General features: G+C 36.9%; 3 protein-coding genes across 13 annotated transcripts; 2 read left to right on the top strand and 1 right to left on the bottom strand.

Moving 5' to 3' along the window:
* The first annotated feature begins 1,703 nt into the window (after positions 1 to 1,703).
* Positions 1,704 to 4,370, top strand: LOC7483948 (ACD11 homolog protein). Its single transcript, XM_002312356.4, has 4 exons — positions 1,704 to 2,246; positions 2,360 to 2,532; positions 2,733 to 2,878; positions 3,668 to 4,370. The coding sequence occupies exons 1-4, from the start codon at positions 1,917 to 1,919 to the stop codon at positions 3,772 to 3,774; spliced, it is 756 nt and encodes a 251-aa protein (XP_002312392.3). The 5' UTR covers positions 1,704 to 1,916; the 3' UTR covers positions 3,775 to 4,370.
* A 254-nt stretch (positions 4,371 to 4,624) lies between these two features.
* On the bottom strand, positions 4,625 to 8,125 carry LOC7488351 (dihydrolipoyllysine-residue acetyltransferase component 4 of pyruvate dehydrogenase complex, chloroplastic). Its single transcript, XM_002311417.4, has 6 exons — positions 6,894 to 8,125; positions 6,609 to 6,800; positions 6,395 to 6,482; positions 6,211 to 6,281; positions 6,031 to 6,114; positions 4,625 to 4,960 (listed from the first exon to the last, which is right to left on the bottom strand). Exons 1-6 carry the CDS (start codon positions 7,755 to 7,757, stop codon positions 4,856 to 4,858), a joined length of 1,404 nt encoding a protein of 467 aa, XP_002311453.1. The 5' UTR covers positions 7,758 to 8,125; the 3' UTR covers positions 4,625 to 4,855.
* A 2,647-nt stretch (positions 8,126 to 10,772) lies between these two features.
* On the top strand, positions 10,773 to 17,149 carry LOC7488350 (uncharacterized). Of its 11 annotated transcripts, XR_008059855.1 has the most exons (9): positions 10,773 to 11,335; positions 12,885 to 12,967; positions 13,075 to 13,197; positions 13,295 to 14,098; positions 14,256 to 14,472; positions 14,595 to 15,610; positions 15,803 to 16,144; positions 16,256 to 16,716; positions 16,831 to 17,149. XR_008059855.1 is itself a non-coding variant. In XM_052455094.1 (7 exons), exons 2-7 carry the CDS (start codon positions 12,619 to 12,621, stop codon positions 15,134 to 15,136), a joined length of 1,788 nt encoding a protein of 595 aa, XP_052311054.1. In that variant the 5' UTR covers positions 11,249 to 11,335; positions 12,543 to 12,618; the 3' UTR covers positions 15,137 to 15,643. The 11 variants fall into 11 exon arrangements, 8 of the variants coding, with proteins under 8 accessions (XP_024462881.1, XP_024462880.1, XP_052311054.1 ...); XR_008059853.1 differs by having other exon boundaries at positions 15,803 to 16,716; XR_008059854.1 differs by having other exon boundaries at positions 15,803 to 16,719.
* The last annotated feature ends 1,582 nt before the right edge of the window (positions 17,150 to 18,731 follow it).

Raw genomic sequence — 18,731 nt, 5'->3', positions numbered from 1 at the left:
TAAAAGTTTGTGTATTGAATTAGATTATGGATTTGGTATTATTTTCATATCTTTTACACAACATATAAATTTATGTGTTGGCTTTATTCAAGCTATTTCAAGGAAGGTATCATGTATGTAAACTTCCGATCCGATGACCATGAAAATCGAAAGCCTTTCTTTTCTAGATAATGTTACGTAAACCTCAAAATTGCAAGACAAATCAGATGATTCTCTCGTAAGAACAAAATCAATCAAGACCTGGGAATTGTCCAGTTGGTTGCAGTACATTCAAGTTTTTTAAAGAACACCTTATAATAATTATTTTATAGCCAATTAATTGCCCAAACACATATTGGGTATGGACAAATAATTATTTAGTTATCGAACCAAAAATCTTGCCCTGTTGGCTTAGGATTTGTATAATTCAGTTCCGGTATGTTTTATAAAAATTACATATAAGTTGTTGTTAGATGATTGTTTTATAAAAATAAGATAACGCATCTATTGAATCAAAAATTAGATGTGAAATTGAGATTTTCTTGGCAGACACATTGGTGAAATGACGGGCTAAGCTTTATATAGACCGGTTTTAGATCAAAGTTTGCTATCACCACCTTTTTATATGTAAAAATTAATATTTTAATTTAGTCGTAATGGTTTATTTTATTCTGGAAAATTCTCAGTTAGTATAGAATAATAATTAAAATATCTTTCTAGATAATCTATTAGAGTGAGATGGAAATTTTTTTAAAAAAGAGTTTCAATTTGCTGTTGCATTAAAAAAGAGTCCCCATGTAACCAGCAAAGCTAGTGGACAAAGAGCATATTAAATAAATATTGGAGGTGTAGTTGTTTTTCAAAATGATATTTATTTATAAAAATATTTAAATAGTATTTGTTTAAAAAATATATATTTAAATAATATAGTTTTAAAAAATTTATTCTTAATATCATTATATCAAAATAATCTGAAAAAAAAACTAATTCAAAGCAAAAAAAAAATTAAATTTTTTTGAAAAATTACTTTTAGATATAAAAACAAACAGGTTAAGGTTAAAGCGATAAAAAATTGACATTTATATGAGAAGAGACAATGTGGTGGAAAATGACATGTCGGTCGGGTTGTTGATTGGCAAACAAAACCGTCTCACCTGTTTCCTATCTGTTCAGGACTTCGGAAACTTCTGATGGAATTGGAATCCCAAACACCATTCTTGGAATTTTCTTTTCCCCGTTAAAGACTCCGAGGTCCCTTGACTGAAGCTTCCCAGCACGGTGCCTTCCCATAAATGAAAAATAAAATTCCTAAAACCAAGTTTGTCGAAAAAAGGAGGGAAGAAATTAAGAGCTCGAGGGCCCATTAGGCTTTTGAAGGGGCCGTCTTCAGTCTACTTTTTACCTATAACATAAACCCTTCAAGTTTTAGCTACAAGAAGACCATGGGCTGATAGCCCAATAAAACAAATTTTATCCAGAGCAGAGAAGAGCCACCTTCTGACGGACCTTAACCTTGCAAGAAAAAACAGAGTCTCAACGGCCCAAGAAAGAAAAAGATTTGAATAATCACAGCATGATTCTTCATGATCTCTCGATTCTCTCCTGCTAAAATAGAATATTTATTATTACTGTTATTTTTTTTTTCCCTAGGCAGACCGCAACTCAAGCAGAACCTTCCCAGTTTCTCAAGCCACTGGCCTCACAATTCCACGCTTTTATTCCCTTTCCAATTGACAGAAACAGAACGAGTGAGAGAGAACCAACAAAGAAACCTCACGCAACTTTCATTTATGTCGTTGCTTATTATTCCAATTCTCCTTTAGTTTTCAACGAAAGAACTTTCTCATTCAACTCTTGACAAATTCAAAAGGCAAAATAACACCGTGTGAAAGAATAGGAATCGATCATTTATAAAAGGAAACCCACCACCATCAACAATGATGCCTCCTCCACCACGCTCTTCCACAACATTATACAGCCAACAACAACACGAAGCACAAGACGAATTTGTTGTTGAAGAGGAGGCTACGGAAGCCAACATGACGACAACGACAACAACAAGAGCAAAAACACCCTTATCGGAGATTGTAGAGGCGTTTGAGGAGCTAGCAAAATCTCTGAATTCTCGGAGGATCAGAAATTCAGACAAAGGAGCTGGAGGAGAGCTTAGATTGGATGCGTTCTCTAAAACATGCTCTTTGGTCTCTGTTCTTTTCAGCTGCCTCGGTCTTGCCTTTCGATTCGCCGAGTCCGAGTACGTTGCCAAGGTTCTTCCATTCTCCTTCATTTCTCTCCTCAAATCTTCCGTTTCTTTTTTTTAAAAAAACATTTACTTTATTTACTCTTTTTTTTTTGCCTGACACTTGATGCATAAATTCAGGTGCGTGATCTTGTGGAAGCATCGAAGGAGTATAACACTTTACAAACTATACTCGATCTAGATGTTGCAAATGGCACAGTAAGAACATCAGGCAGTCATTCACGTAATTTACGTCGAGTCAGGCAGGGTCTTGACCTTATCAGGGCTTTGTTTGAACAGTTTCTGTCTACAAAGTACGTCCATCCCCTTTCAATTTTTCTTTTCCCTTTCTTTTTTTTTCACATCCATAGCATGTTTTTCTGGTAAAATGGATTAGTTATTTTGCGTTAATGCTTTATGCAATGGATTGAATCGCATGTCATGTGTCAGCAGTTTAATATTTCCTAAGGCTCTGCGTTTGTGCATTCTAACATTTAGGTTGTTACTTTTATAGTGATTACTCTTTAAGAGAAGCAGCAACAACAGCTTATTCACAAGTTTGTGCACCATACCATACATGGGCTGTCAGGACAGCGGTTTATGCTGGCATGTATACTCTTCCAACTAGGGACCAACTTCTACTGAATCTCAATGAAACTGGTGAGTACATTTTAATTATCGTAAACCTTTGTATAGGCTAGGAACTATAAGGGATATGGTTGCGGTGATGGTTTAATTAGAAATATGAACCTTGAGGTTCCTTAAAATCTCTAGAATCTTAACATCGGGCAACATTTTCTTAAGGAAGGAAGGAAGTTTATGGACAAAATTTCGTGAACTTCTGTCTGTTTGCAAACCAATGGGAATAGGGAATAAAGTAAGCTGTGGTCAGAATGTCTGTTTCCATGAATGTAGAGCAATGCATCCAATACAGGAAAGAGAAAGAGGGCAGTATCTAAATTTATATGTTATGCAACCCCTAAATTTTCTGTAAAATCTCATTTACTCGTAAAAGAGAGAGATTGGTTGTTTACTAAAAGTGCAGTTTCTCTTTCGACTAATTCAATCAACTTGGTTACCATTTATGACTGTTGAATGCATATAAATTTGTATGGAGAACTGGAGAAGAGAGGAAGTATTTTTACTCTTCGGCTAGTCTCACTAAATAGGTCCCATGGACTCAAGAATTGTTGGCATCTTAGTTTTCAGTTCACTAAATGGACAGGTAAAATTTTTGAAAGCAATCAATCAAAATAAAAAATTATATGCTACCGAGTCGGAGAAGTTCGCATCGCGGTGCCCTTTTATGCTAAATGGCATTCTTCTATTTTCTTCACAAATGAGCTTTTTTATTGTAGCTTCAATTGAAAACATGTTACCACTGAGATCGGCTGAATTCAAATTTAGCCTCCTTGGGGAGATCTAACTTCTGTTGTAATTTTGATGCAGAACATTCAGCAGAGAAGAACATGAGAAGGTATATCAATGCTTCACTTCCAGTCATCGAGTATATTGATAGGCTTTACATTTCCAGGAATATCCGCTTGGACTGGTAATTTTGACCTGTTACGGGAATGTCACCTAATGCAAGGGTTTTCTGACTTGGCTGCATTCCTATGGCAGCTATTTCGAGTCAGTCGTTCTGACTTACTCAGGCAGTTGCTAAGCATTCTCCGGTTGACAGCAGCTGTAGTCGATATCTATTTTTTAATGGAGAAAGAACATCACATGATTTGTAAATAAATAGCTGTCTCGAAACAATAATTTTATGTGCCGGGCAATGCGATGGCCAGTGCAACACAATCGTATTGTTGACGGAATGTCTGTTGGTTATTAATCACCAACAAAATCATAAGATTATGTAATATCATAGTTAGCAATAGATCAAACACTACTTGAATCCTTCAGCAATATGTTAGATTGTCTGGTGGCTTAACCTTGAACCACCATAAAATCGAGGGAAGGCTTTGTTAAGGATGTTAAGGACACAGTCGTAGGGAAGGCTTTGTCTTCGCTTGCGTTGTCTGGTGAATCAGAAAAGCTCAATGCAAATGACCTCTTGACTGGGATTCAGAACGTAGCAAATGACTTCTTTAAGTTTCTGTCCAAGAGATGTAGTTCTGGTAGTGAATGTGAATTTTTTTTTCTCGAAGGGACGAAATCTAGTAGTTCTGAAAGTCGTATATCATGAAAACTTATAATCCAAATTGCATGCATAGGCTACTTGTGGTACCAACCTCTGAATCACATTCAGGTTTTACCGTTTCTTTTTTCCAATTGTTGTTGTGGGGGAAAATGCTTAATTGTCTTGAGTATGCCTCATAACCAATCTAAAAGAACAAATTAACTCAGGATACCCACAGTTTATCCAAATTTATACCTCAAAAGATCGATGCAAATGCTACGTTTGTGGCAAAACTTTCAACAACTAGCTTGTTATTTTCATCTTTAAAATTATACTCGACAGTATTTGTAATGAAATGCGTAGAAAATCACGACAAAAGGAAACTAAGGCACTGCAAAACCATCTTCCAGTGCCCAGTGTTCTGCTCAATAGACATGCCATCATCTCATCGAAGACCAAAGCATTGAAGCCAAAATCAACAGCATTCTTTCTATAAAAATTCATCACAGCATTTATAATGTCAGGCTCTCTGGGTTCTCCACAATCCTAGCAAAGGTCTGAAGGAAGGCAGCCAAGTCAGCGCCATAGACGATTCGGTGATCGGCTGTCACATTCACCTGCAGAGAACCAAATAATTTAGTTGGAGTATCCTACAGAATCATTTGCTAGGAAGGAAATCTGAAAGGCACTTCCACTAAAATCCATGGAGCTCTACTGTGTTTGATGTTTGACTTCATCAAACAACCAAATATGAAATAGCAATATATTTCGATTTTCAAGAATATCAAATAACATATAACCTACAAAGGGAAAGCAAAGGGACCTAATACATGACAATCTCATCAGAAATAAGATATAGTAATCTATACGGAGGATAGGTGCCAGGGACCGTAAATAATCAGAGCAACATCAAAGCAGGGCTTTTGTTCCCCTCCAGAGAGCACCCGAGCCTTTGAGATTCACTTATATGACTTTTCCCTTGATATTTCCCCCCTTAAAGAAGATCTATTGACTTGCAAGAACAAACAGCTATTTATTGATAAGTATGATGTGAAGCTATTACCTTGATTACAAGATGATAGAAAGCAAACTTAGTAAAAGGCTTAGAACACTTTGCTTGCCTTTCAAGTTAAAATCTAGTAGAAATATCATTTTCCAGTGACTATTGTTTCAACTAGCAACTGGTGAGTTTTTTCAAGAACAGTATTCCAAGAAAAAGAAACATTATGATCTCTAATACGCTATTCATGTAAATTGCTTCCTATGCCTATAATTTCAAAATTAATTCTATTTTGCATACTCTGATGATATAGTCACAAAATAATTTCAAGGAGACAACAAGGCCAACCGTTTGAACATGTGAGAACCATACAGGTATTGCACAATCCCCAATGAAGATTGAAACTAAATAATTATGAAACAAGGGTCACTTAAAATCATTTAACTAACCCAATGCCCCTGCTCCTCTGTGCACAAACTCAGACAGACCCCATGGGAAAATAGATATATCGACCACAAAAAAGAAGATTGAGAAACTTTCCAGTGCACTTTAAGTGGAAAAAAGTGGATTCCTTCTTGTAAGATAATTCAAAGATGTAAGAAAAATGTTCTGCTGTGATCTACAATTTTGTCATCCGTTTGTTTGTTTTCAGACAGAAACTTATAAGAGAATGGAAATCGCACTCACCAGCATTTTATTTTTAACGCTGAAGAATCCATCTTTATCAGCCAACACAGTTGGTTTTGATGCTCCAACAGCCATGATAGCCCCCTGAACATTGTTTCAAATTTTTTAGCAAATCTCTAAAAAAATCAGGAGGGAGTTCCCCAACTAACAGAAATAAAAAGCCTATCTATCACCACTCACGTGGCCTGGAGGAAGGATGGCATCAAATCTGTCTACTCCAAACATTCCTAAATTGGATACAGTGAAAGTCCCTGCGTACATACAGAGTTAGAATTATTGCTCCAAAAAGATTTTTAACCCGGATTCAAGCCCTTAATAGGGTAAGGAGAGACACAGACACGGAGAAATAACTCATGATAAAAACCTGAATTATACTCGTGGGGCTGAAGTTGTTTTGCTCGGGCCTTCTCCACCAACTCTTTCCATTTTTTAGATAACAAGTACAGATCCAACTACAACAACAAAGCATTTTACCCATTTGAACTGAAAATAGTCATGTGCCAGAAACCGATACAAAATCAATCATCCATGAATAAAAAGAAAATCATAATATCATATGCATTTAATAATCAGACTACCTTATCAGCGTCCTGAAGAACAGGGGTTATCAACCCACCATTGATTGCCACTGCCACTGCAATGTTAATGCTACTGTTGTACGTAAAGCTCTTGCCATCTTTACAGCTTGCATTGACAACTGGATGCTGAACAAGTGCCATCGCTGCAGCTTTTGCCAACAATGCAGTCATTGTCACACCCTTGGGTTTAACCTGAAAATAACCATAAACTCACACATTTCAAATCATCAAAAGCCAAATTCAGTAAAATTATCGTTCCAGACAAAATTAACAAAATCATTTTACCTTGTCGTGAAATGCATCAAGAGCATCAGTTATCACTGGATACCCAACCCTAAAAGTCGGAACGGAAAGACTCTCCACCATATTTTTTGAAACAGCCGCTTGCATTGTCGTGAATGGCACAATATTTGACCCCGGTAGAGGAGGAGGGACTGATGAACTCGCTGCAGCCTTAACCGTGGCAGCAAGACTCTCACTCGGCTTCGAAACAGCAATCCCCGCAGCTGCCTCCACGTCAGCAGGAGTAACCCTCCCATACGGGCCAGTTCCAACCACTTTACTAATATCCACCTTATGCTGCTTCGCCAATTTCTTCGCAAACGGGGTCACAGTCGTCTTCCTTGGCCCCTCAGGTGCAGCCGGTGTTTGCGAGATTGCAGGAGCAGGAGTGGAAGTGGCCGGAGGAGGAGGAGTGGGAGTAACAGTTTCTGCTACAGGTGGAGTTGAACCACTTGCTTTCGAGGCAGCTTTCGCCTTGGCTTCCGCAATTTCCTCTTCAGTTTCAGCTAAAAGTCCAATTGGAGCGCCAACAGGAGCGGTTTCGCCCTCGGGGACTACGATTGCGGCGAGAATGCCATCGTAGAAGGTCTCGACATCCATGTCGGCTTTATCCGATTCGACGACTACGACGCTTTCGCCTTTGGAGAGAAGGTCGCCTTCGGATTTAATCCAGGAGACGATCTTTCCCTCGGTCATGGTAGAGCTGAGAGCAGGCATGAAGATCTCACGGATCTTGGCATTGACTCTGAAGGAATTGGGATTTGTTTTGCGGTGGGAGAGAGTGGACGGGAGGAGAGGGAGGGAAGGGGAGAGGGAGGAGGAGAAGTTGTTGATTGGGGTTTTGGAGAGGAATGGAGTGGAAGCCATTGGTGGACTGAGAGAGATTGGATAGTGTGTGTTAATGGAAAAGAGATGAAAACGAAATGAAGGGAAATAGTGGAAGAAGGAAAAAGGAAGAGCTAAAGAGAGGGAGGGGGCGGAGATGACGAGGTGATGAAGTTGGTTGGATGGAAGATTTGAGCTACAAGACAGCAACCCCAGCCCCCTACTGTGTTTACCATCGCCCCCGAGCTTTTTTTCCCTTTGATTTTATTGAAGGAGATGCTGGATTGTATGGAGAATGCTTGTCATGTGATCTTATTTTCTATTTTTCCCAGTGGTAGCTTCATCTGTATAGTAACAAACCAGTAGGCAAGCATCACCCGCAATGCTCTGGGAACTGCTCCTGGAATATGGTTCTCATTTTTTATTGATTATTAATATAATTAAATATTAAAATTAAAGTCGGTCAAAATTAGGTGGATTTTTAATGATTAAGTGATGATCAATTTAAAATCTAACAAATTAAAATTCTTAAGTTTCAAAAATTAAAAATTTTAGTTCGAAAATTCAAAAACTCTATTGTTTTATTTGAAAAAACTAATTCAATGGTTGGTTTTCTTAACCCTGGAGTTAGATGGCTCCATGGATTTTCAAATAGAGTTTTGGCAATGGCATGGACGAACTATTTATATTTTCAAATATTCATCGCACACGTGGTTGTGAGTGCGTGAGAATTTATCTTTAAAATACAATATATTATTTTTTTCATAAATAACAGCAATTGGATTTTGTATTTTAGATTAACATTCATCTATTTAAGAATTGAAAAATTCTCAATTTTTAGATTTACCGCAGGTTTGAAAAACTCGTTGAATATGTTTTTCATGGCATTCTTCACGAGCTGTCCAGTGTGTTTTTTATATAAAAAAAAAATTATAGACAAATTAAAGTTTTTTGCGGAATTTTATTAACAATGGTATTTTTTTTACACGGTTAATAATACCATGAAAAAATAATAATTTTATACAGTTAAATAAATCTTAAAAACTTTTAATTTTAAGACATCATTTAGTGCAGCGGTATAATCACTGATTAGCTAAATTTTAAGATTTATTTACTTTAAATTATTTTAATATAACATGTCAAAAATGAATTTTATAAGATAAAAAAATATTTTAATATATTTTTAAATAAAAAATATTTTAAAATAAAATCTCTTAATTTCCCAAATACCCCCTCAGCTCTTAAAACAAGGCAATCCAATCGGTCGATGTCTAGGATTTAGCCCAATGCAAAGAGGCCGTACCATGGAATATTAGATGTGTGAACATGGGCCCAGCAGCAGCCATGACAACGAGTCGAGTTCAAACAGGAACATCTTTCGGGCCAGGCTTAGGTTGGTTGCATTTTGATAAAAACCCAGAACGTACACACCCGCACACAAGTTAGTGCAAGTCATACGCATTCAAATTAACACGTTTCTTAAAAAACATATATTTTGAATTAACGCATCCATCAAAAGTTTTTTTAAAAAAAATTAAATTATAATAGAGGACAGTATTTATTCATCAATCAATGTAACACATAGCGTGTTTGGGCGGCCCCTCGTAGGTTCTTAGCGTTTGGCATAAATTCGGATCCATTTTCATCTCTCGTTCGTGGGTTTGGGTTGACATGTTCAAATTCAGCGTGTTTGAATCTGGGCAATGTATTTAGTAGGATCAAATATCATGCTCGAGCCCAGCATTTGCTGTGAAATTTTTTTGGGACTCCATGTACGTCTCTTATTGTTTTGTACTAAATAAATACTTATTATTATTTTGAGTATAATACAACTTAAAATATCACAATAATAAAATTACATTCAAGACTCTTATTTTCATAAAATGACAAGATTCGTGGATTTTAAATACACTATGAGATCTTCAAAATAAAAGTTCACAATCTCTTTATTTTCTACTACCTATATATTTTCATGACATCTTTCTCTAAAATATTATTGTATATCTCTTTATAAAGTACTATTGTATTTCTCTTTCTGTATAGTTATTGATTTTACCATTGGAAAGTCTCCATGTCTATAAAAAAAATATTTTACAAGTATTAGTTACCGGTCACCTAATTTATGATATATCACTTGCTACGAATTACTAATCATTTAAACTTTTCATACTAAGTCATTAAATACATTAACTATAAAAAAACAAATCAAATTATTTAAATTAAAAAATTAATTAATTATCTAACACGTTAATCTTAATTTTCATGACGCATCAAGTACCGTACAAATTGGATCAAGGCATCGTGTTTTTTCTGTTTCCCTGTAGTTGGGTACCTATCATTAGGGGTGTGCAAAAAAACCAAAAAACCGATTAAACCGAGAAAACCAAAAAAAATCAAACCGGAAAAAAAATTGATTAAACCGATTATAATTTTTTTAAAAAAAGGAAGTGTAGTTCCAGTAATTTTTTAAAATATTTTTTTATTTAAAAATATATTAAAAAAATAAAAAAATATTAATTTAAAATAAAATAAAATAATTATTTTTTTAAAAAAATAATTTTAAAATATAAAAATAAACAGATGAAAACCGGATTTGTTATCAAATAATTACAAAAATATATTAAGATGTTTTTCTGTCAGACTTATAACATGATTCAACTGATTAACTCTGAAACGCGTGTGCTCTCATCTTCACGCACGTCAACCAACAAAGCCAAGGTGTGATTTTGTTTTTATCTCATTAAAAAAAACCTTAGTTATTTTAGTGTATTTTGATAAAAATATAATTATAATTATAATTGAGATTAATTATATTATAATTATAACGTAACACACACACACACACATAGCAGTAATAGTTTCAATAAATAAGTTATCCTCTGACAACTGGCACATAGATAGAGCAACCTTTCATTATAAAAAAACGGAAATTGCGGGCATCACTTCCTTATCTCCCTCTCTCTCAACTTGTTGCTTGTCCGTTGCTTGAAGACACAGTTCACGAATAAAGAAATAAAATACAAAAAAATAACAAGGGTATGTTAGGAAACCCATTTTCCCTCCATATCAATCCACGCAGTTCCAACCTCCACTCCTTCGTGGCACCCTCGTGGACGCAATCGTAACCGTCTATCTTCCCTCAAAATGCCTACACTACGAAACCCTTGCACCCCTCCCTTTTCAAATCTCCTTTCAAATAAACAGATAGGGAGAGAAAATATAAACAGACGAGGTGATAACTGAGAGAGCCCAAGGAGAGAAATCCTAATTCTCTTATTTCTGCGTTCTTCCTTTGAATTCCATTTCTTTTTGTTTTTGTTTCTGAGTAATTATGGTGGAGAGGTTGGTGATTTGGTCGCCGGCGGAAATGGCGTTGGTGGGGTACGTGAGCTGGGAGGAGGTGAATGTGTCGAGCGATAAAGGAAGGAGAGAGGTGAAGTATTACCTGAAGAAAAACGACGGTGGAATAGATCTGGCTATTATAGGGAAAGAAAAGAGCTTGAGGCACATGTCTTATTATTTTGCAATTAGTATTCGGTCGAATTTTTATTCCATGACCCCCCCTGTGAAGCTCAAGTCCAGAAGAGAGGTTATTGATTGGCTCAATTCAATTGTTTCAGGTACATAAGAAAAAACCTAATTGAAACGCTTTTGGTTCCTAGTTTTCTTAAATTATGAAAGCTTTGTTATTAATATTCAAAATTTCCAAGCTTTTGGTTTTTTTTTTCTGGTTTCTTTCGGTGTTATGATAGATCTCGTGGTATAGTTGTATGCGTGTTTCTTGGTTTTGTATCGCTCTTTTTCTTAATTCAATCCAAAATTCAATATTTTTCCTGATTTGCACCAGGAGGTCATGAATCTTCCCATTGTCCGTGTTTTTTTTTTTGAAGTTTTAATTCGTTAAAAAATAAGTCTGGCAGTTCAGTTTCTCTTTGCTTCCCTTGCTGCACGGTCTCTTTTTGAGCCATGTGATTTTATTTTATTTTTTTCTGAAGATGTCTACCCCTCGCCTAGGTTTGTGATTTATTTTTGCTTGGTAGAATTCTACTTGTTACTCTACCGATGTGGAGGATCGGAAATTTGCATAGATGTTTCTCCTTCCTCTATAAATTCTCTGGGATACATGGAAAATTTGTGTTTTAGAATTTCCCTAAGGATGACCTTATTATATCAAATTTTAAAGTTTACATCTTTAAGGATCTGTTACGAATCCGCAGTGGTGGATACATGTCTGTAGATGCCCTAATTAGGGCTGTTGTCAATGATGTGATGAGGTTTAATGTCTATGGTCTTTTTCTTCTTGAAGATGAGTCATATCTATTCTTAAGTATTTTCTTTCCTTAGATAGTTCACCCCCTCATGTGCTGTGCTGATCTGAGGAATGGGTGAAACTCACCTCTTACGTTTTTTCTTCTTTCCTGAATTTGGGAATTTTGCTCTTGTAGTAATCCAAAAACTTTATTTTGTTTCAAGAATCTCCGGAAATGTAAATATTTCTTTACAATTCTAAACAACAAATTCATAATTCCTTTTTTACAGTAAATATTGGAATTTTTGCCTTGTGTTTTTGTCATATCTGTATTGGAGCAAGAATTTCTATAGGCCGTGCAAAATATCTGTTTAACAGGCCAGCAGCCTTTTATTTTCATATTCATTTTCTTTTAGCTCTTTACACTTTTCTTCTTGAGGGTTGGCTGCCCTCCTTCACCTTTTTTCATGTCTGCTCCCCATGATGTGTTTTACTGCCCCAACTGTTAATTCTGTCCCAGTCATAATCACCTATTTCTGTGCTATGTTACTGCCAACTGACTATGATCTGGGCTGCAGGAATACTCATTCAATTATAAAGAGCTGGTTAGAGCATCGGATGCTTATGCTTTCAATATCTAGGTTATGATCTTTCATGGCCATGTCTATCATATTTTACACAAGCAACTGTCCTGATCATGGTACCCTCTTGTGTTGTCATATTGAAACTGAAACCCTCCTGTAAAAGTGCTAAGGGCTCATGTTTGTGTAAATGCATCTGTAACCTGGGTTTTTCTCTGATGGTATGCCAATAAATATTCCTCCTTTGATTGTCAATGCTCCTCTTTGCATCAGCGTTGTTCTTTCATTCTTTTCTTTCTTTCGTCCTCCATTGAGTTTTGATTTTCTATCAAATTTCAGGTTCACTTCCTCATGAACCCTCCATCCAAGCAGGTTCCTTGGATAACAGTGATGCTTCTCGGTTGGATATGGAAACGTTTAAGGTAAGAATGATGCTATTGACCCTTTGGAATCTTTACATATTGTCAAACTGGGATGTTTAGTACACGGAATATTTTTTTTGATTCTAACATATTTACATTCTTACTAGGATAATCAGTCGCAGAAGCTGGGGCATTATTATTCAGAATTTTTGTGGTTAGGTTCTCCATGGACTTGCAGGAAAAGAAAGAAGCATTATGAGTCTTTTTGCAGGAACGGTGTCAAAATTTCAGTGAGTGTGTTTGTGTTTTTTTTTTGTCTTTTTTATGGACACCAGATTTTTTTTGCCTTTATCTAAATTCTTTAGTGCTTTCTGTAAAAACATTCAGGTTCATGACTTTGTTTATGTCTTAGCTGAGGAGTCTAAACGACTAGTTGCTTACCTGGAAGACCTGTATGAGGATTCAAAAGGGAACAAAATGGTTATGGTACGCTGGTTTCACAAAATTGATGAGGTTGGTATTGTTTTGCCTCACAATTTTAATGACAGAGAGATTTTTTTTTCTCGTTGTCTTCAAGATCTCAGTATCGAATGCATAGATGGATTGGCCATCGTCCTGAGTCCTCAGCATTTCAAGAAGTTCCTAAATGAGGCCGTACGTACTAGGTTCAATCCCTTTGTTTGCTACAAGCAGTTTGACAATGAAGAAGTCACACCCTTTGATATTACTCAAGTTGAAGGATACTGGAGCCAGGAAATTCTTAGGTATTTGACCATTCCTACTTCAAATTATCTGGCAAATTCCCAGCATCCATTCAGTGGCTCGAGAGGGGAAGGAAATGATAATGATGCTAGTAGGATGAGACCTAAGAAGATGCTTCGCCGATCAAAAGACAATGATGGTGTTTGCACTGGCAGCAAAGAATTGTTGACTGCAAGGTATATAAACATGCAAAGCTTTCATACTAGTAGGGTTGATGGCAAAACTGGATATGCCTTTTTGTCCACAGCAGAGGTTATGCAAAATCCTCCTCAAAGTCTAAATGTTAGTTCTGAAGTTGAAGTGCTATCTCAGGACAGTGGGATTAGAGGTTGTTGGTTCAGAGCTTCAATAATTAAGAAGCACAAAGATAAGGTGAAGGTGAGATATCAAGATATTAGCGATGCAGCTAATGAAGCCCAGAAATTAGAGGTATGCATTCTTTGTCTATGTTTGGCTGTTTGCAACATTTTTGCTTTCCATATTGAAAAAGAGGGGATAGGAAGAATTCATACACTTGTAGTTATGACCTTTTAAGTTCATATTTTTACAAGTCAAGTCCTACATATGGTGTTGTTTTATGTTGTAGGAATGGGTTTTGGTTTCTAGGGTTGCTGCTCCTGACCAATTGGCTATCCGGATTAGTGGAAGGACTGTTGTCCGGCCCACGCCCCAGTTCAATAAAGGCCAAATGGCATCAGTTGCTGATGTTGGGACTGCTGTAGATGCTTGGTGGAACGATGCTTGGTGGGAAGGCATTGTTGTCCATAAGGAAACTGAAGATAGAATTCATGTTTTCTTCCCAGGTTTGAAAATTCCTTCCTTGAAATTAGATTGTAAAACTGTGTTAAGTCCTGTGTCATAGCAATATTTTGTTGTAAACTTTAACTTTTCAACTTCAATGTCTTTACTTATTTTTATTTTTCAGGAGTAAAGAAGGAATCAGTTTTTTGCTGTTCTGACCTGAGACTTTCCCTAGAATGGTTGGGAAATGCGTGGAAACATATCAAGGAAAGGCCAGATATTCTGTCACATTTATCATCCTGCTTGGAAAGAAAGCAAGTAACTTTCATATCTGATGAGAGCAAATTGGCCGAAGTTGCCATTCCTGGTTCCAGGCAGTCAGGAAAGGCCAACCCTGAATGTGGCGATTATCCTTTCGAAAGTAGACTTGATATGAGAAAAGAGGTGAAGGCGCTTCCAGATCTTTCGAAGGATAAGTTGCTTGCCCAATTGAGGTGGAGCTCAATAAAGAAGAGAAGACGTGGTAGTGGGAGTTCTGGCCATAAGATGCATCACAACAATAACGGTGGTCTAAGGTTATCAGAAGTTGTTGGATCCAATGCAGGTGAAAGATTTCTGATTCCAACTTCCTTGAAAGTTGATCACGAGAACTGCAAGTACATGGGGGATTCTCTGTTTACTTGTGCTGTTGTGCAGCCTCTAACAGGCTTGGTTATGTCTAGATGATCGATTCTTTGTTATTAGGACATCTCAAGCAGATGTTACGTTTCAGTCTTTTACAGAGGTATATGTCTAGATAATAGGGTTCAATGCCTATGATAGATTTCTAATGTTGATGACCTCGAAAGTGGATTAAGAGAGCTGCTATACATCTGGGGTTTTTCTCTATTAAGAGCCTCTAAACAATACTGGTTATAAATCTATAGGATAGGCTTCGTATTGTTGGGATGTGGAAGAGTTGACATCCATCTCTCGAAGTGGAACATATTTCCATGGTGCTTCCTGTTCTTGAGAAGAGATGGCATCCAAGCTCTTCTTCACCGGAGCTATGTATTTGTATCTAACAGTATCTGCTGGGGACCGTGAATATCAGGCAGCAACATTGGATGGCCTTATAGAGTTTTAACCCCTGCATGCACTTGTACCTTTCAAAGACTTGCAGGATGATTTCTGCTTTTGATCTGTAATCTATTATCTCTGGTAATAAAATTATCCCATTTCACCCTTTCTTCATGCTAAAGTTTTTTAGACTTTGATCAATTTCCATTTATATGCGTGGTTCAAGTTGAATGGATTGCTTGTGCCGCCTCTTTAGAATTTGGAAAAGCATCAGTTCCCTTTCGTGTGATCATAGATAGACAATCTGTTCTTTATTAATATCCTCCGTATTAGGTTTGATCTTTCTGTTAATTTCATCATCAATACTTTGGATGGGGTAACAACATCTGTTAAAGAGTGCAAGGCTGCAAGCTGTTGAGCCCAGGGCGGTAAATTCTGGGCAATTGGAATATATTTGCTCGGTCGATCTATGGAAAACCACAAGCCACTTGCTTGATTTGGCCAATCCAGTTGTGTAGCATCAAAGTTGCCGAACAATCAAATCAAGTCGGTAAAAACTTTCATATGTTTAGCCGTTAAATGTTTGACTGTTTTGGTAAAGAACATAAACTTTACTGGCTTTACTAGCGGAGCAGTGACAAGCTCGAGCAGGAGACCCATCGAACCTTATATGAGGTCTCACTCTGTCTAAAAACTCAGCTTCTAATGGCTCGCTGCAGCTTGCCAAGTTCTTCATTGACACGACTCTTTAATTGAGCTTAATAAAAGATTATAGTACTAATGCAGGTGTTTGGTCTCATAAGCAAGCTACAAAGAATAATTCAAGAGGAGAAAGTTTAGAAACAGTGTTTTGTGTGGGCCTGCCTCAGTGAATGAAACATCTTTGTCAACTAAGCCCTCAAGGCCCCCTTTCACTTCACTAGGCTTTGCAACCTGTTCCATCTTCATTCCTTGTTCTCTCTTCATTCCTTGTTCTCCGACAATTGAAGCATCTTACAAGTCGGGCTCGCTCTATCAGTACAGCAGAAGCTGTTACTAGATCTTTTTCAGATCATTTTCTATCTCCATCTTTCTTTCTTTCTCAGTGCAAGATGGGATTGAACTTGTTACCTTACTTTCCTATATGAGTATCTTTGCTGCACGGCCTCAGTAGGAGATGCCCGGAATTGGAGTCAAGAAGTCAAATAACATGCTATATTCTGGAACTGGCCTTGCCTCTGTTGAATCCTTAACCTTGCCTCTTGTTTGTAGTCTCTCTCTCTCTTCCCACTTTGATATGCTGATCTTACATTTTTTACTATTCCATTTACAATCAAACACTTATGCAAGTTCTTATGATTTGTGGTGGGTGGTTATTGAAGGTTCAGGAAATTGTTCTTTCAGCAGATATTCGATGTGCAGAATGTCAAAGGAGACTAGCTGACATCATGTCAAGAACGAACGGTAAGTAAGATTTCTTGAAACTTGGCCATTGAGATGTTGAGCACCCAAAAAAATGTAACAAATTCTTAGGGATCTTCCTGACTTCTAAATAATTGCTTTGGATGTCCTTGCTTCTTTGGGAGCGCTTTCAAGGAATTTTCTTGGAGTTACAGCGATGGCTGAACTAATGTTCGGACATTGATATTGCTTTGTAAAAGTTGCTTCCGAATATATTGTAATCAGATAGATAATTGGGCCTCTCTAGCTGCGATGCATGAGTTTCATCCAATGTTCAGTGACTTAAAATGTTCATAAAAGCTGGTACAAAAATGTCGAGGAATTAAAACATGAAACATCCTCTTTGAAAGGGCACAAAAAGTTTTTCCTGCCACTGTTAAGAAATAAATATCTTTCTTGCTAATCCAGCATCTGTTGCTTTGCGGGGTGGAGCTTCAAACTCTGTTCATAATTTTGATACAGCAATGGTCAAATTATCAATTGAAATATACACTTCCATTTATCTTGTTACCACATTTAATTTTAGGTTTTTGATGACTCTGATTGTTGGAATATTCAACTAGGGTATCTTCCCTGCGTATTTTTGTGTCCTTCTGCAATGATGGGTCCCTATCCATTTGTGCTCCAATTTACTGGGTCATTTGCCCGTTGGAGTTAGCCATTTGCCCGTTGGAATACAATGACAATGTCTTCTTATTCTCTATAAGCACAACAGGCATCTTTACTTCACTCTTTATTTTTTTATGCAGAGATAGAATCTGTATTGATCAATGTATTGGAAAAGAAGGTAACTCTCACTTGTAGGTATCCTGGTATGAAAGTAACCACAGGACAAGTCGCCGCTGTGTACAGAAATCCTCTAGGCAAAATAGCAACGATCAAGCGAATTTTTCGTTCTTACTCCCGTTGATGACATGTAAATGTTTCGACAAAGCACACAATTCTGTCATCAAAAGATCGTGACCGCGTGAATTAGCCATGTATATAATTGCAATATTGCGTTGAGAAACTGAAATAGAATATCAGATACTTCTTACGAGTATGCTTGAATTTGTAAGGGAAACAGATAAGAAAGGCAGATCATTTTGAAGAACATCAAAATTCTGAGTTTTTGCTAGATATGTGCAGAGCTTGATTCCCAATTTGAAGGAAAAGAGCACCTTCCTAGGAGGGAGTTAAACAATTAGTTATCGTGAATGTATAATCTTCTATTGTCACCTTCTCTATCTTCAGGGAAGTGAAGTCAGGGCAGGCTAACGTGAAGGTGGCTTAAATTTTGCGTAACATAAACCTTTGCAAACAAGAAAGAGATGCTTCGTATATTGTTTCATGGAGTAAAACGAAGCATGGGACAAGAGGGAAAGATACGATTCCTCTTGTACTTGTGAGGTAGATAAACAAAGCACAAAAGTGAAGTTAGGGATAACAAGCCAGGCGTGCCAAACAAAACCCCCTTCCTCAGCTCAAGTAGAATCAGATTCCAAAATGAACGCAAATAATTCCCAGCAGACAATCCAAAAGCCGAAACAACAGTTGGTCTATTATTCTTCAAATTCTCAAAAGCAAACATTCCTTGTTTTCTCTGGATGTTCCGCGCCATCAGATCAACCCATCATTGATTTCGTACCATGTCTTTTAGCAACTACATACCTGCAAAGGTAAATTGCAAACAGCGTCTTCAAAAGGATTCGTGTTTGTGTTTTCTTTTCCTTTTCATACTGATTGAAAATTAAACAGGCCTCTTCTTTTGATGTATGATTGTAGACTTGCTGCATGGTGCTAAGAATCAACCTTGATTGTAATGCTTGTTGCAAAAAAGCTA

This window comes from Populus trichocarpa, chromosome 8, assembly GCF_000002775.5.
Source record: "Populus trichocarpa isolate Nisqually-1 chromosome 8, P.trichocarpa_v4.1, whole genome shotgun sequence".
Lineage (NCBI taxonomy): Eukaryota > Viridiplantae > Streptophyta > Magnoliopsida > Malpighiales > Salicaceae > Populus > Populus trichocarpa.
The sequence above is the reverse complement of the archived record's forward strand: the minus strand, read 5'-3'. Positions and strand labels throughout refer to the sequence as shown.

What these genes read in the sequence shown, in the direction of transcription:
- LOC7488350 (XM_024607112.1), top strand. Translation starts at nt 11,047, where the DNA reads ATGGTGGAGAGGTTGGTGATTTGGTCGCCGGCGGAAATGGCGTTGGTG. An exon ending in GCTCAATTCAATTGTTTCAG is followed by an intron (nt 11,336 to 12,884) that starts GTACATAAGAAA and finishes ATCAAATTTCAG; the next exon opens with GTTCACTTCCTCATGAACCC. An exon ending in ATGAAGCCCAGAAATTAGAG is followed by an intron (nt 14,099 to 14,255) that starts GTATGCATTCTT and finishes TTTATGTTGTAG; the next exon opens with GAATGGGTTTTGGTTTCTAG.
- LOC7488351 (XM_002311417.4), bottom strand. Translation starts at nt 7,757, where the DNA reads ATGGCTTCCACTCCATTCCTCTCCAAAACCCCAATCAACAACTTCTCC. An exon ending in TTCTTCAGGACGCTGATAAG is followed by an intron (nt 6,483 to 6,608) that starts GTAGTCTGATTA and finishes TTGTTGTTGTAG; the next exon opens with TTGGATCTGTACTTGTTATC. An exon ending in CCATCCTTCCTCCAGGCCAC is followed by an intron (nt 6,115 to 6,210) that starts GTGAGTGGTGAT and finishes AACAATGTTCAG; the next exon opens with GGGGCTATCATGGCTGTTGG.
- LOC7483948 (XM_002312356.4), top strand. Translation starts at nt 1,917, where the DNA reads ATGATGCCTCCTCCACCACGCTCTTCCACAACATTATACAGCCAACAA. An exon ending in AGTCCGAGTACGTTGCCAAG is followed by an intron (nt 2,247 to 2,359) that starts GTTCTTCCATTC and finishes GCATAAATTCAG; the next exon opens with GTGCGTGATCTTGTGGAAGC. An exon ending in GAACAGTTTCTGTCTACAAA is followed by an intron (nt 2,533 to 2,732) that starts GTACGTCCATCC and finishes TTACTTTTATAG; the next exon opens with TGATTACTCTTTAAGAGAAG.